Consider the following 17931-nt stretch of genomic DNA (forward strand, 5'->3'; position numbering starts at 1 on the left):
ACATATTTTAATCATACCATGCAAAAACTATCTCATTCACAGTGTTGGGTAAAGATAATGGCTCTACCACAAGAATATTGGAGTCCTAGAATTATTTTCTCCATTGCAGGAGGCATAGGCATACCAATCTCTCTTGATGAGGCTACAAACAACAGAATATTTGATCACTTTGCAAAAGTATTAGTGGACATTAACCTCAGGTTTAAGCTGCCAGATCAGATTCTAGTGGAAAGAGAGGGATTTTCTTTCTTTGTCTCAATTGAGTATGAAAATCTTCCTGATTTTTGTAATGGATGCCAATCCATTGGACACTTGCTCTCTAATTGTAGAAGAACATCAAAAAAGGTTGTGACAGGGGAAACTCCTAATGCCTTGCCAAAGAAGACTCAACCAGTGGACAAGGTCTCTGAGAAGGAAAATGACTTGGTCATAGCGCTCGAAATTGACAAAATGGATAGCACTAAGATAGATCATATAGAAAGAGTAATGCCCACTCCATCTCCATGCTCACAGTTGGTAGATACTGAGCAGGAGGAACTACCTGAGGCTGAGGTGGAGGATACTCTAGTTGAAACACAGGGTAATAGCTTGGAAAACATTAATAGAGATAACATAATCCAATCTGTTGCAGAATTTGAAAACCAAACTATGGTAAGGGATATGCAAATTGTTGGTAGATTATGGGCAGAGGGTGAACCAGAAGATGAAATTGAGGAAAAAGATGCTTACACTCCTATGCTCACAAAGTCACAAAAGAAAAAACTGAAAAAAGGGTACCTATGATAGGGTGCATTTTACCCGAATGGGTGGATATTTTAATAATGCTCAATGAAAGTTCTATACTGGAATTGTACAGAGTTTGGAAGCATTAAAACTAGGCTTATTTTAAAATCTATGTGTATTGCTAATAAGCCTGATTTAGTGTTCATTTCTGAGCCTAAAATTGATGTTGAGGGAGTAAACTCTACTTTATGGTCTGAGTTGTATCTCAACTTGTTTGTGCTTAACAACAGAGATTCTTTGCAGCCTAACCTTTGGGGTTTATGTGACAAAAGTCTTAATCCTACTATAATAACCTCATCAAATCAGCAAATTTCAATTTCAATAAGCATCAATAATCAAACATTTTTTTGTTGTGTTGTGTATGCTCACACTCTCTACTTAAATAGAAGAGTGCTTTGGGCTGAGATTTCTAACCTTATGAGGGATAATGATGGCCCTTGGTGTTGCATTGGTGACTTTAATGTAGTAAGGGGTGCTAATGAATATAGGGGGTTAGGCTCCTAAACATAATTCCTATTAAGGACTTCAATTCTTTCTCTGACAATGCAAACTTAATTCATTTAATGGCTAGGGGGCTGGATTCACTTGGTCTAACAAAAGAAGGGGGGCTGCTCTTACTGAAAAAGATTGGACAGAAGCATGTGCAATGATGTCTGGTTATCTGCTTACCATCATGTATCTTGTTGCTCTTTGCGCAGAATTGCTTCTGATCATCATCCAATTCTTCTATGATCCTCCTTCTCTGTGGCAACTAAAATATGTCCCTTCAGATTTCATAAAATGTGGCTGAATCATGTTGATTGCAGAAGGGTTATAGCTGAATCTTGGAGAGTTGAGATTTACGGCTGTCCAATGTTCATTTTATCTCAGAAACTCAAAAGGCTCAAGCCAATCTTAAGAGCTTGGAATGTAAATGTGTTCAGTAACATCCACCAGAGAGTTAAATCTGCTATCAGTGATTTGGATACTATTCAGGCTAGTATCAATGACTTTGGTCCTAAACATGAGTTGCTGGATAAAGAAGTATTTGCTCAAAGTAATTTGTTACAAGCTCTAGTTATGGAAGAGGATTTTTGGAAGGAAAAATCCAGGCTCAATTGGCAGATAAATGGTGATAGAAACATTAGCTTCTTCCATAAGGTAACTAAGATAAGGCAAGCAACTAAATCAATGTCTCTAATCAAAGATGGGGAGGTCATCCTTACAAGCCAAGATGATATTGCTAATCATGCCCTCAACTATTTCAAGGATTTGTTTGCTTCATCTAACAACTCTACTCCCAATATCCCGATTCAATAGGTCATTCCTAATCTTGTGAATGAGGAGGAGAATATCTTGTTAACTAATGTCCTTGATAAGACTGAAATAAAAGCTGCAATTTTCTCTATGAATGAAGATGGTGCTCCTGGTCCAGATGGTTATGGTGGTTGTTTTTACCAAAACTTATGGGACATTGTGGGACAAGATATGTGTAATTATGTCAACCAATTTTTCTCTCAAGGGTGGCTGATGCCAAATTTAAACTCAAACATTGTGGTGCTTATTCCTAAATCAACAAATGCAGATATAATTGAGGATTCCAGATTGGTCTTGCAAAATTCCAATTCAAAATAATTACAAAGGTCTTAGCTGATAGGTTTGCTCTAATAGCCTCTAGAATTGTTTCTCCTCGGCAAAGAGGCTTCATCAAAGACAAATACATTCATGATTATATTTGCACTACTTCAGAAGCTATTAATCTCCTAGATCATAAGACTTTTGGGGGCAACATAGCTATTAAGCTAGATATCAAAAAAGCATTTGACACAATGGATTGAAATTTCCTGCTTGATACTCTTAAAGCTTTTGGTTTTAATGCTAAGTTTACCAATTGGATTAGCACAATTCTGAAATTTGCTAAACTCTCAATAAATGTGAATGGCATAAATGTTAGTTTTTTCAATTGCTTAAGAGGTGTAAGGCAAGGGGACCCTATACCACCCCTCATTTTCTATCTAGTAGAGGATGTGGTTAGTAGAGGAATGACCAAACTTGTCTCTGAAAACTTAATCATCACTATCTCTGGCCCTATGAATCTGATCACTACTAGTCATGTTTTATATGCTAATCACATTCTAATATTTTGCAAAGGTATTAAAAGACAGTTGCTTGCCCTCAATCAATTGATTTTGGATTATGCTAAAGCTTCAGGGCAGCACATCAACCATACAAAATGCAAGTTCTACACAACAACAACATCTACGAAGATTGAAAGATTAACTTCTTATCTGGGTTTGAATGTTGGGCAATTGCCTTTCCAATACTTGGGAGTCCCTTTATTCAAGGGTACGCCTAAAAGAATACATCTCCAGCCTATTATTGACAAAATTATTAGCAAACTTGCTACTTGGAAAGGGCATTCTCTTCCAATTATGGGCAGGGTTGAGTTGGTTAAATTTGTGATCCAGAGTATGATGATATATAGCTTCCAAATATATGTGTGGTCTGCCAGTTTGCTCAAAAATCTGGACTCTTATTTTAGAAATTTTATCTAGTCTGGTGACGCAAGTAAGAGGAAGTTGGTCACAGTAGCATGGTCTAAGTTGTGCACTCCTCTCAACATTGGTGGCTTGGGCATCATATCAATTAAGAAGCTAAATCAAGCTGCTATGATAAAACTTGCTTGGGAGATGTGGAGTTCTGAGTAAGATTGGGCAGTTTTCTTCAAGAGTAGATTTGGTAATGCAATCTCTCCTACAAATAGATACTATAGATCTTCTATCTGGCCTGAAAATCGCATCAATTGGCTCACTAATACTTCTAATTCTATATGGAGTTTAGGCAATGGGCAAAGAATAAATTTTTGGACTGATAACTGGCTTGGAGAACCTTTGGTCGAGTATCTCAGCATTCCAACTGAGTTTCATTCTAGCCTTATGGCTTTTGTTGCTGATTTCATCAATGATGATAAGTGGATTATTCCTAAACTCTTGTTTGACAAGTTTCCTATGCTTTATCAAAAAATCTCCAAACTAAGCCCTTCTCAACAGTCAGACAAAGCTTGTTGGCAATACTCAATTGATGGTATGCTTTCATTAAAAGAGGCCTTCAACTTTATTAACCCGACAATAAATAACATGATCTGGTGCAATAGTATTTGATCTGCTTCAATTCCCTCTTCAAAATCCTTTAGAACTTGGAGGCTAGCACACGATAGGATGCCAATAGATGATAATCTTCAAATGAGGGGTTGAAAAATGGTTTCAATTTGCAGTTTCTGCACAAAATCTTCTGAGACTTCTGCCCATCTATTTCTTCTTGCACCTTTTCCTAATGGTCTATGGAATTGGCTTAGTTTGTTTTTTTCTATTCTCTTGGATAAGTCTTCAATCCTCATCATTCTAAAGGCTTGTAAAGGGCATTGGATTCCCCAAGTAAAGGACCATATAGCAGCAGGCATAATTCACAATGTAAGCTACATCTAATTTTGTAGAAACTCTTGCAGATTTGAAAACAAGAAACTCACAATCTTCCAAGCAATTAATAGAACAACTCTCCTAAAATCATTGAGGTGATTTGTTCAAGGCTCTCCTGGGCATGCGGTGGTGGTGCTATATTCAGAGATCACAATGAAAACTTCTTAGCTTGCTTTGCTAGTTACTTTGACATTCAGGATTCCATTTATATTGAGTTTAACACAACATTGATGTCAATAGAGTTTGCTTATATGAATGGTTGGAATTCAGTGTGGTTGGAATGTGACTCTGCTATTGTCATTCAGATTTTCAAAGGCAACTCAAATGTTCCTTGGAAACTAAGAAACATATGGATTTATTGTCAAATGATTACCTTGTATAAGAAATAAGTGTAATCTTTTAAACAAAAAATGTGATAAATGCAATTAAGTTAAACAAAACATGATATATTGTGTAGACAAGTCTAAATAATATACAAATCAATGTATCTTTATTATTTTTTTGTTACAAAATGCATCAACAATTATAAAGAAATATTGTTTAAATCACTCTTATAATGTAGTGTAACGAACCAAAAATAATAAAGATACATTGATTTGTATATTATTTAGACTTGTCTACACAATATATCATGTTTTGTTTAACTTAATTGCATTTATCACATTTTTTGCTTAAAAAATTACACTTATTTATTATACAGGGGTGGTCAGTGTAATGAAAGTATAAAACTAGGGGAGGTTTGTGTAAGTTTAGAAAAGTGAGGGGTGGTTTGTGTAATTTCACTAAAACTCAGGGGGTGTCAGTGTAATTTACTCTAAATTCAAAGGAGTTTCACATCTCTTATAGAATCTCTAACTTCTGCGGGTTGGAATCTTTAACACTCGTGGATCTGAATCTCCTACATCCTCGGAGCAAAAAATTCTAAACTTTCTTGGATCTAACCTCCCAGGGCTCTCTTAAGTCATAACAATGAACTCTAACTCTACGTCTTTCACTCCATGGAGTTTCCTCAACGAAAATGCCTCCATACCAGCAGGTCAGACTAACACAACGGTTTCTTAAAAAAAATCGTTTGCCCAAGCAATAAAAAACTCTTGTGATATTGCAGTCTCACAACTTCCCCAACCTTGCATTAAAGGTGATGGAATAGCCATTAAAATCTTTGAGGAAGATTACCAAGAAGGGCTTCAAAGATGTAAGAACCATCTTTATGGCAGGATCATTTTTTTCAAAAGGAGATACTCCTATCAAATTTGTAGATCTAAAGGCCAAACTATATGTCTCATTCATAGTGTCATTCACATATTTTAATCATACCATGCAAAAACTATCTCATTCACAGTGTTGGGTAAAGATAATGGCTCTACCACAAGAATATTGGAGTCCTAGAATTATTTTCTCCATTGCAGGAGGCATAGGCATACCAATCTCTCTTGATGAGGCTACAAACAACAGAATATTTGATCACTTTGCAAAAGTATTAGTGGACATTAACCTCAGGTTTAAGCTGCCAGATCAGATTCTAGTGGAAAGAGAGGGATTTTCTTTCTTTGTCTCAATTGAGTATGAAAATCTTCCTGATTTTTGTAATGGATGCCAATCCATTGGACACTTGCTCTCTAATTGTAGAAGAACATCAAAAAAGGTTGTGACAGGGGAAACTCCTAATGCCTTGCCAAAGAAGACTCAACCAGTGGACAAGGTCTCTGAGAAGGAAAATGACTTGGTCATAGCGCTCGAAATTGACAAAATGGATAGCACTAAGATAGATCATATAGAAAGAGTAATGCCCACTCCATCTCCATGCTCACAGTTGGTAGATACTGAGCAGGAGGAACTACCTGAGGCTGAGGTGGAGGATACTCTAGTTGAAACACAGGGTAATAGCTTGGAAAACATTAATAGAGATAACATAATCCAATCTGTTGCAGAATTTGAAAACCAAACTATGGTAAGGGATATGCAAATTGTTGGTAGATTATGGGCAGAGGGTGAACCAGAAGATGAAATTGAGGAAAAAGATGCTTACACTCCTATGCTCACAAAGTCACAAAAGAAAAAACTGAAAAAAGGGTACCTATGATAGGGTGCATTTTACCCGAATGGGTGGATATTTTAATAATGCTCAATGAAAGTTCTATACTGGAATTGTACAGAGTTTGGAAGCATTAAAACTAGGCTTATTTTAAAATCTATGTGTATTGCTAATAAGCCTGATTTAGTGTTCATTTCTGAGCCTAAAATTGATGTTGAGGGAGTAAACTCTACTTTATGGTCTGAGTTGTATCTCAACTTGTTTGTGCTTAACAACAGAGATTCTTTGCAGCCTAACCTTTGGGGTTTATGTGACAAAAGTCTTAATCCTACTATAATAACCTCATCAAATCAGCAAATTTCAATTTCAATAAGCATCAATAATCAAACATTTTTTTGTTGTGTTGTGTATGCTCACACTCTCTACTTAAATAGAAGAGTGCTTTGGGCTGAGATTTCTAACCTTATGAGGGATAATGATGGCCCTTGGTGTTGCATTGGTGACTTTAATGTAGTAAGGGGTGCTAATGAATATAGGGGGTTAGGCTCCTAAACATAATTCCTATTAAGGACTTCAATTCTTTCTCTGACAATGCAAACTTAATTCATTTAATGGCTAGGGGGCTGGATTCACTTGGTCTAACAAAAGAAGGGGGGCTGCTCTTACTGAAAAAGATTGGACAGAAGCATGTGCAATGATGTCTGGTTATCTGCTTACCATCATGTATCTTGTTGCTCTTTGCGCAGAATTGCTTCTGATCATCATCCAATTCTTCTATGATCCTCCTTCTCTGTGGCAACTAAAATATGTCCCTTCAGATTTCATAAAATGTGGCTGAATCATGTTGATTGCAGAAGGGTTATAGCTGAATCTTGGAGAGTTGAGATTTACGGCTGTCCAATGTTCATTTTATCTCAGAAACTCAAAAGGCTCAAGCCAATCTTAAGAGCTTGGAATGTAAATGTGTTCAGTAACATCCACCAGAGAGTTAAATCTGCTATCAGTGATTTGGATACTATTCAGGCTAGTATCAATGACTTTGGTCCTAAACATGAGTTGCTGGATAAAGAAGTATTTGCTCAAAGTAATTTGTTACAAGCTCTAGTTATGGAAGAGGATTTTTGGAAGGAAAAATCCAGGCTCAATTGGCAGATAAATGGTGATAGAAACATTAGCTTCTTCCATAAGGTAACTAAGATAAGGCAAGCAACTAAATCAATGTCTCTAATCAAAGATGGGGAGGTCATCCTTACAAGCCAAGATGATATTGCTAATCATGCCCTCAACTATTTCAAGGATTTGTTTGCTTCATCTAACAACTCTACTCCCAATATCCCGATTCAATAGGTCATTCCTAATCTTGTGAATGAGGAGGAGAATATCTTGTTAACTAATGTCCTTGATAAGACTGAAATAAAAGCTGCAATTTTCTCTATGAATGAAGATGGTGCTCCTGGTCCAGATGGTTATGGTGGTTGTTTTTACCAAAACTTATGGGACATTGTGGGACAAGATATGTGTAATTATGTCAACCAATTTTTCTCTCAAGGGTGGCTGATGCCAAATTTAAACTCAAACATTGTGGTGCTTATTCCTAAATCAACAAATGCAGATATAATTGAGGATTCCAGATTGGTCTTGCAAAATTCCAATTCAAAATAATTACAAAGGTCTTAGCTAATAGGCTTGCTCTAATAGCCTTTAGAATTGTTTCTCCTCAGCAAAGAGGCTTCATCAAAGACAGATATATTCATAATTGTATCTGCACTACTTCAAAAGCTATTAATCTCCTGGATCATAAGACTTTTGGTGGCAACATAGCTATCTCTCTTTTGAGTAGAATTAGTTTGCTTTCGTTAGTTCTTTCTTGAGGGTTGTCATAATGAGATTGTAGTATGTCTCTACCACTTCACTAAAAAAGACTAAAATTTCAAAAAAATTAAATTTTTTGAGACAAATAACATCACATTCAACCATGTCTTTAGAGAAAGACTTGTGCTTATCTTCTTGCTAGACGAGGTCATCATCTCCACTTACCCATCTACTATTTTACTTCTACAGTTCAGTTTTTCTCTTTCAATTTGTATTGAATTTTATTTCTTCTTATTAAGAAAATTGGTGTGATTTTTGACCCACATCCATTAAAAAAAAGTTTTATGCCACCTTGTCTTTTACTTCGCATGTTGTCGGATGCAATTAGAACTAGAATCCTTCCTTACTAAGTTTTTTTGGTGTTTGATCTTTACCCCCTTCTCTATCAAAGAAAGATTAAAAATAAGGACTACTACTAAAATATAAAGAGAATGTTATAAACAATAAATATAGCAAATTTTATGGTCATATTAAAAAAAATCATATTTTTGAGTTTTTGAGAGTGAAAACTAGGTAGGAGAAACTACAGAATACGAAATTATGAATAAATAAAATAATATGCAAATAGGATGGTATTTGAAAATGAAAACTGAACCCGTGGGAACCCACGTGAAACGAACCCGAATTTAATGGGGGAAACCCAATGTTATAGATTGGGTTCAGGTTTTACTCAGGTTTAATTTTTAGGTTCGGGTTTGGTAGAGCAAACACCCTAACCCACCCTGAAGTAGTATAATTTAATTTAAAATTAAAATTTCTATGATGTGTCTATTGTTTTTAATTTCTAATTTTATTTTACATACTATTGAATCTTCAAACATAAAAGAAATTAAATAATACAAGAGAAAATAGAAATACTAGAGAAAAATGAAACGAAAATGATATCATACTTTCCTTAATACATTTGTAACTTTTGGGGGTTCGGGGATGATATCTTTATTTTAAACCCCATTGAATTTGGGTTCAGGTTTTGAATTTCGAGTTCGGGTTTGAATATGTGCAAAACCGACCCCGACCTGCCCCGTTGCCATTCCTAGTATCAATGAATAGGTGATAGAATCCACATAAATTGCATGCCCTTAAAATCTTGCTACCATCTTTAGTGAACCAAAAAGAATCCAATGTCTTCCAAACTTGCCTAACATATGCATGACATTTTATACGTATTGTTCAAAGTTCCAACTGTTTTCCATTTAAAAAAAAAACAAAGTTATTGTACTACACAGAATATCAGGGTTTCTTTGTTTAAAAAAAGTTCAATATGGAAGGTACTATATATTTTATGTATAGTTGCAGCACATGTATGCCAAAATAACTACATTATTACTAACTTTTAAAATTAAGTCTACACCAAGTATGGATAATTTATCCCATATATTTTCCTTCAAAACATAGTATACCTGCCTTAACCAACTAAAAGGTGAACTTAAATTATATATAGCAAGAGCAACAAATATAAATTGTTGATCTTCTTGATTATGATGTTAGAGATTTATTTTAAGGATAATATTTTTTGTAATGGGCAACTCACTTAAGTTACTCTATGTTTTTAATTAGGATTAATGTTTAATTGTCGACTAAATAATACTCTTAATCTATTAAAAAATGTAAATTATTTATAGATATATAAAGAATAAATCAATTATTAAAACTATAGTATGTTGACATTTGATAAGAGTCACATGTTCTCGGACACTCATCATGGGAATATAATCCCAAACATGATGGGAACAATCCCATTCTGGAACTCTTTCACAAACCCTAATAATACAGGTCCAATTGAGAACCGCCAAGCACGTGGTTACTAAACGATGTTTTCTGATTCCTTCATTTGTTAATCATGTCCACTGACAAGAAACTTTGCTTAATGTCATAGTTGGCTTCTGAATTTGTCTTCAAAATGCCAAAATTTTAGCATCTGCTAAGTATTTTTTTAAGCCAAGTTCACATGATCCCATAAGTATGTACAATACTTTAATATATAAATAGATATCTTTGAAGGAATCCAGATTTTGTCACATGCACTGTTTAATACAGAAATGAATTCTTGGTTATAAAATAATGTATTTAAAATGAAGCCTTGCATAAGTTCAGGGTGTTAATTAGGTCCCAATATGATATTCTAGTGCCAAAATGGGAAGTTGTTGGATTACGTTTTAACTATTAGCATAAAAAGGTAAAAACAATATTTGTTTATTAGGGCATGTTTAATTTTTTTGTTGCGTAGAGTAATAAAGGGTTTCACAGAGCTTACAAGACAAGCAAGTAGTCTGAATTGTCAAACATTAATGTTAATTAAGTTTTTAGACTTGAAAAGTTAGCTTATTTTGTTTTGGTCTTGGGTGCTTAATTGATTCCCTTTAATCCATGAAAAGTTACATAGAAATTATAAAGAACAGACTTCAGGAGAAGCAATTGTAGCATTATTGCATAGTATCTTTTAGTGCTATCTGCTATCATTATGCATTACATAGTATCAACCAATGTTGTTCATAGCTTTATACAATTGTTGAGCCTAACACCTTTTAATAAGTTATACTATAACTGCAAAAGCTTATCCTTTTTGTTTGTAAATGAAATATAAGTGTGAGGAGACTAGTCGCGACTTCCCTTTATCCTTTTTATGTGTCCTTATATTAGTTGATTTAGTTCTAACTTCTAGTCTAGTTTTGCATATCGATCCCTTGTTTTCTTATATTTGAGGCAATAATTGTGGGCATTAATGCAGATTTTTAAATTTTAATTTATTAAGGGGATGCAAGAAGTACCCTAACCCCAAATTAATTAAGGTATAGTTCCACCTATGGATTCCTAAATCCTAAACCATAGAGTTGCTGGTAAAGACTCAAATAAAACAAAGATCTTTTTCATTAATGGAGAAGTGAATGCATGTTTTAATGTTTATTTTTAATGACAAAAATATAATTTTATTGTAATTAAAGAGATAAATGTGTCATTGAAAATTATATTTTTCTTTGTTTTTTGAAATATTTATCTCTCCATTAATAGAAATGATTCTAATTCTAAAAGACCCCAAAAGATGTCTTATACTTAGACCAATTAGGAGCTAACTTGTGACCTTATGAGGTCTTGTAAGATTTTTACTAGACATTATTAGGAGAACATAGTCTCCTTCTAGCTATGTGATAGTAGGTGGAACTTTCCCCACTCTATCTTAAAGGGTGTGTTTGGGAATTTGTATCCGGAAAGAAAAGTAATATTTGATAGGCATATCACAAGTGTATTTTATGGCTCAAACATTTATTTTTCCTTTATTTCCCCACTCTATCTTAATATTGCTTATGAGTGTGGGCAGTTAGTGACCACCCCCTCGATTTCCCTGTAGATAAATTTTGGACAATGATCATAGATTGTACATCCTATATCTGTGGAGAGTTAGACATCTTAGAGATTATAAAACACAATGATTATTTCTCATTTAAAACATTTCTGATATATGTTGATTGATAATGATTTCTCAGAACCACTATACATTAGATTCAACCGTTATTTCAACTTTAACCTTGATGGAAGCAGATCTATCCATTCTGGTTTTAGTTTTACTGGATCAGATACAAAGAACTTATAAATACATATCCTCCAATAAGAAAGAAAGCTTGGACAGCAAAGCCTTAGTATTCTCTGAAATTTTATTTTTTGCAATAAAATTGAGAACGGTACTGTATTTTTCCCCCTACTATTAAACACCGTATTTTGTAATCATACAGTTAGTATTTTTTCTTTTTTCTTGCAAATTTCGAAGTTGCAAAAGCTTGAAGGCATATGGTGTTAAGATTAGGGTATCCTCAATTGCAGTCAATGAAACATTACCAATTTGGTTATGAGTAATGTTTCATCAACATCATACTAGGGATTCCAAAATCTTCTCCTTTATATTTTTGAATGTTTTCTTCAGCTGTGTATAATTGTATATAAAGTGAAAAATGATTTGTTTTAAAAGAATGTTGTCAAATTTTATTGTTCAAATAATGATATCAGGAAAGACTTAGCATAGAAAAATAGGATATTCACCCTCCCCTAAAAAAATCATTAGTAATTAGTATTTATTAGGTTGTACTTGTCCCTTTCCAAACTCATATAATTTATTATGACACATTTGTATACTTGTTCCTCCTTCCAAACTTCCCAATATGCATGATCTTGATAACTGAAATAAAGTACAGAATGTTTTGTATTTTTTACATTAAAGATAGTCATGTTTATAGGGATGTAATATAATTTTTCCCAGCAAACAAAAATTCAATACTAACATGTGTTCAATTTTTGTCCCTTTATTCATTTTTCTGGTTTCGTTCTAAACAGTACTCTTTGATGGAGCAATCGTACAATTATCTACGTAAATTATATCTAGCAATGCAACAGTTTGTTCGGGTAATGATATCATGTTCTCCACTCTTCATATTTCGAAAGCAAAACATTGAAAAGACACATAAGATAAAAGAAAAAAGTTAGAGTGAGCTAGGTATGTAGATGAACATTAGAATCAGTGAACTTTATTTGATCTGCACACAGATTCACCTGAGATCAGGTTTCTACTTTCTACTATTACTTGGCATGGCATTGAACAGCCTTTATGACGTAGAGGTTTCATAAAGTAATATATTGTGACAACTTATAGTTCTGTATATTTCAGTGCAATTTTGACCATGGTCTTTATTTGCATATAAGGGAAAAGAGAGTGTATGGGATAGTGAGGGGTTAATTTAATATATATATATATATATTAATGCATTGATCTAATAGTGTAAGATCTTATTAGATTCCATAAAGGTTAAAAGGTTAAATGCTCGACTTCTGATAACAATATTTGTTGAGAGGAATAGTCATGTACTCTAAAAGAGATTAATTCCTTATTTAAAAGAAGAATGATATCCTTAATTGTATTAAAAATATATATATAAGTCTTTATGTGAGTGATTATTATGTTTAAGTAGTATATATATATATATATATATGTATGTATATATATATATATGTATGTATATATATATAATGTATATATTTCTCATTGGAAGTGGGGGTGAAGATAGTTGGATACTAGCTACAGAGTGGGTCAGTGATCTCACATGTCAAACACTAAAAAGGGTGCAGCAGTGTTTGTGTACCATGCTGATCAGTATCAAAAAGTGGGTACGAACAAAGGTGTTTGATACCAGGGAAAATTAAAAGTTTTTACTGTATATTCCAAGTCCTTTACTTTGTTATGATAAGCAAAAGATGTAACATGATAATGATATTTTCAAAAGATAGATGGTTTTAGAAAAAAATATCATGCTACAAAATCAACTTATGTAACATTTTTATATATAATATAGTATTTTGTATTTAATATAGGATTTATATTTTTTTTTCAGTTGATCACATCACATGTTCACATCATAGAAGGAAAAAGCAAACACCATATAGGTTATGTTTGGTTCTATAGAAAATGAGAAGATAAAAAATGAGAGGAAAGAAAATGAGTAGAAAATATTATTTTCTATTATTTGGTTCCAACATAAAATAGGAGGGAAAGAAAAAATATCCCCACCAAAAAACTTTTCTCCCCTACTTTGAAAAGAAAATGGGTAAAGGAAAGAAAATTATTGAAAATTAATTTGTCCTTACACCATGAACGAATTGAAAAAACTATATCTTAGGTGAAAATAGATACAATGTAGAGAAATTCTTTGTTTATATCCATTTATATGTGAAATTAGTTTACTTAATTTTAATTTCATTACTTATGAACTCACAAATAAATAGTAATTATACATGTTCAATAAAAATATAGTGAAAAAATCAAAATTTCTTAAAATTATATATAAAATGACAAATAAAAAATAAAATATAAATAAAAAATGCTAATGTGTAAAAGTGAGATAATTAGAAATCTAAAAGTAGTTATCAAATATGAGTTATGATTTCTTTAAATACATTAGTGTGAAGAAATATATGATATTAATGATTTTCATTGAATTTTATAAATAAAATTGATTATATTAAACTTTATAATTTACATGTTAGTTAAAAAATATTAACTAATATTATCACAAAAAAATATTTATGTAATTTGAAATAACAAAATTTAGTTTTTAAATATTAGACATGCTATATAATTTTTTTATATAAAAGTAATGAGAGCATTTATGTCATTGTATACACATTATATATTTTATTTCCTCTTACTTTTTTTTCATTTTTAACCATATCAAACAGTAAAATTATTATATTTTCTACTATTTTTGTTTTTCCTTCTACTCTCTTTCCTCTCACTTTCTTTTCTTTTACTTTCTCTCCTCAACCAAAATAGTGATAGTGTTCACCAATTTGTTATTCCAATAATTTTTTTGAAGATTATAAGTACCGGAAATTTCATGACACCCCATGCATTTTCTTTTCCAAGTTGTCATGAACAACAAAATGGACAACGTCCTAATCACGAGAATGACCATTTCTAACTCTCTTTGTTTTGTTCCACTGTTTCATTTGCTTGTCTTCTTCCCCTCTTGGAATGTGTGTTTGATTCTCTTTCTCTTTTTATATATACTTTGTTAAGTTCGAGTGGATTTTGTTTCCCCTTGGTGCTGCTGAATGATGAAATCAGCATAAATCATTGCAGGTCTTTCTTCAAAGCACTGGCAAACATATTTTGCTAAACAGTACAAAGTTTTGATTCCAAAGCAACTAAATATGATTGGTTTAAAAAATGCTAAAAATTGAAAGGGAACTACCCCACCTCTTTAATTTAATGGCCCATGCTATATTTGCATATTGCATACAATCTGACACTGACAAGGCATGGTTTCACTTGGAAAATTTGGATTTGTATTCCTTTTTTAAATCTTAGGATGTGTATCTGTTTACTGGAGCACATATTCTATCACATCATATGTATCACTCTATATACTATAAGGTGTAATTGGTTGAAGAAAATGAATTTAAGTTTAAAATATAATTATTAAATATTTTCATACAACTCATAACATATGTAATGGTGTAAAAGAATATCTGCTCCAATCTCTTTATTCAAGCAATCAACCCATGTGTGGTGACATTATGAGAGAGGAGATGTATTCTTATATGTTACTTTGAAAATGATGACTTCAACAAATTTCAACAAATGAATTAAGATCAACTATTTAGATTCTGAACTATGTTTTGATCTTAATTTCAAGTGAATGGATACCTGAAGTCATCAAAGTAACCAATGTCAAAATCACTGAATCCAATTCAGAAATTTTCTCATTACTCATTAATCAATCACAGTATTTAACTCAAACTTTCAAGACAACTTGTTATACTCATTAACTCAATAAGAAAAAATTGACTCACCTTTGTTGTTTGATATAAAAATTTCCAAGCCCCACCAGAAAATATCTACTTGATATATACTATTTTATACACCAAGTTTCCAAAACATGGATTAATTAACATATAAGAACTCAAACTATGGCAATGAATTGATTAGAACGCACTTGATTTAACATGAAAAATACTATATTCTAATATTAAAAACCAATTCTACCATAGATTCAATTGAATTATTGCTGCTCCAACCATGGCCAGAACCCAGATTGGTCATCCATGCCACAAAACATGTAACTTAAACTCTCTTCTTTGGCAACTTGATCAATCTTTTGGCATTGAAGATCAGATCTTGAAGCAATTTGGATAAACTGAGTCACTGATGTAGGCCTAGTAGTAGTTGATGATGATGGAAATAAGGGTCTGCTTATGAGATTTGGAGATAAAGGACTATCAATAGCTTGTGTTCTTGATATATCCAACTTGATTTCTGAACTGTTCTCACTCCTATTGCTGCATGACCCTTCTGTTTCTTTGTTCAGGTTTATGGATTCAGTTGGTTCTCTACTTTTCAGTGCCAATATCTGGAGCAGTAGTCACAACAGAAAAGTTAGCTAATCCCAAATAACATGCAGAAAAGCAGGAACATTAACCAAAACAAAAGTGTTCATATGATGATTAATAATAAAATATGTATAAGCTAGAATATGGTAATATGAAAAGGATTATGTTACAAAACCAGTACAATATGCAAGAATAACATGATGTCATTAAAGTGAAAATGAATCATTGGATCTTGATGAACTAACTGTGGATGATATTAAATAATAACTGCTTTTTAGAAAAGTGAGTGAAAGGAACGGTTCTGAAAACTAAGCAAAAGTCAAGAAAAGCATAAATACTTAGAGAAAAAAGATGAAAGGATCATAATTTCCAAGCTTTGTGCTATATAGTACACAAAACCAAAACAATCTCATGTAGCAGAACTACAACATCTCTATTTCTGGATCATTGTGTGATAGTAAATAAGGGATTAGACTCTAGGGGTCTGTCTAGAGTTTTGGATCTTGGAGGGGAATGAAGGGAAGAATCAGAGTTATCTTACAAGTGTATTTCATGACTTTAAAGCTTTCCATTTTTATTCATTCCCCTTCAAAACTCAACTCGTATACAGACCCAGAGCACCATATAATTGGTTTAAGAGGTTGAGGAAAAGTGCAAACCTCAGCTTGAAGTTTTTGGTTCTGAGCTTGAAGTGCATCATTATCAGACTTCATAGCATCATATTGTCTTTTAAGAAGATCATAATCTTTCTCCAACTGTTTTGTCTTCCACCTAGCCCTCCTGTTCTGGAACCATATTGCAATCTGTCTAGGTTGCAATCCAAGAGCCCTTGCCAGGTGCATTTTCCTCTCAGGTTCAAGCTTGTTTCCAAGCTCAAAACTCTTCTCAAGTGTCTTCACTTGTTCTATGTTAAGCCTCCTTTTCTTCTCCCCTACTTGTGACCCATCATCAGAGAAATCTTCCTCAGCATTAACTTCTTCTCCAAGTTCAATCCCTGAAAATGACATGGATCTCTTCCCTAGAAAAGATGGTCCCCCTACAACAACATTTGAAAACAGTTTATTGGACAATAAAATATTCTGTGTGTTTTTGTGTTTGTTTCAGAGTGATAGTAGTACATACCATGATAATCTTGAGGTGTACATGTTGGTAAAATTGAGTTGAGTGAAGGTGGAGGTTGGTGATCATCATGGTGAGGGGTTTGTAGCATGAAATTTGTTGGAAAGAAGGCCATATTCATTGATGGTCTAGCTAGGCCTACCACAAATCTTCAAGATCATAAGCTGAATCATATTGTGATGACCATGTTGAATTACAATGACTAAGGTTTACTCATTACTGCATAATATTCTTTGATATAAATACTTAAAAGAGTAAATTAGTTTTTCAATTGAAGAAGCTAAGATGGACAACTTGTTCTGAACTCTGAAGTATATAGCTTATATATCTTATCAGTTTAAGGGAAAGATTTTTTTCTTTTATCAGTGAATATTTGGAAAGGAAAAGGGAGTATATAGGAAGAAGAGGGGGGAGAGAATGTGGAGGAGGAGATGGGTGTATGAAATTGAATCTACAGTTCTACACATCAACTTCAATATATATTACTGGTTTTTTTTTTCCTTTCTTTTTCTTTTATTCTTATTTTATTTAGGCTACTAAAAAATGTGACTTGGTATAAGAGACTTTCACCTAATGGATGAGTCTAAGATGGATAGGTGTGAATATGGATAGAGATCACCTATCTCATTCTGATTAGCTCAGGATAAAGAATGAGACGTCATTTAGGACATCTGATCTCTATTCGGTGTACATATATAGCCTTACCAACTTAAAATGGAGATGTTATTTCTAAAATTTGTAACATATGGATTACTAAACACCAACATTATTGTTGCCTTGAAACTCATTCTTAAT

General features: G+C 33.0%; 1 protein-coding gene across 1 annotated transcript; it reads right to left on the reverse strand.

The window, feature by feature from the left end:
• Positions 1-15428: 15428 nt before the first annotated feature.
• Positions 15429-17585, reverse strand: LOC109339122 (homeobox-leucine zipper protein ATHB-13-like). The gene is made up of 3 exons (XM_019576519.1): positions 17140-17585; positions 16677-17053; positions 15429-16037 (listed from the first exon to the last, which is right to left on the reverse strand). Exons 1-3 carry the CDS (start codon positions 17255-17257, stop codon positions 15690-15692), a joined length of 843 nt encoding a protein of 280 aa, XP_019432064.1. The 5' UTR covers positions 17258-17585; the 3' UTR covers positions 15429-15689.
• Positions 17586-17931: the final 346 nt, after the last annotated feature.

Source organism: Lupinus angustifolius, unplaced genomic scaffold (genome assembly GCF_001865875.1).
Source record: "Lupinus angustifolius cultivar Tanjil unplaced genomic scaffold, LupAngTanjil_v1.0 Scaffold_58_23, whole genome shotgun sequence".
Lineage (NCBI taxonomy): Eukaryota > Viridiplantae > Streptophyta > Magnoliopsida > Fabales > Fabaceae > Lupinus > Lupinus angustifolius.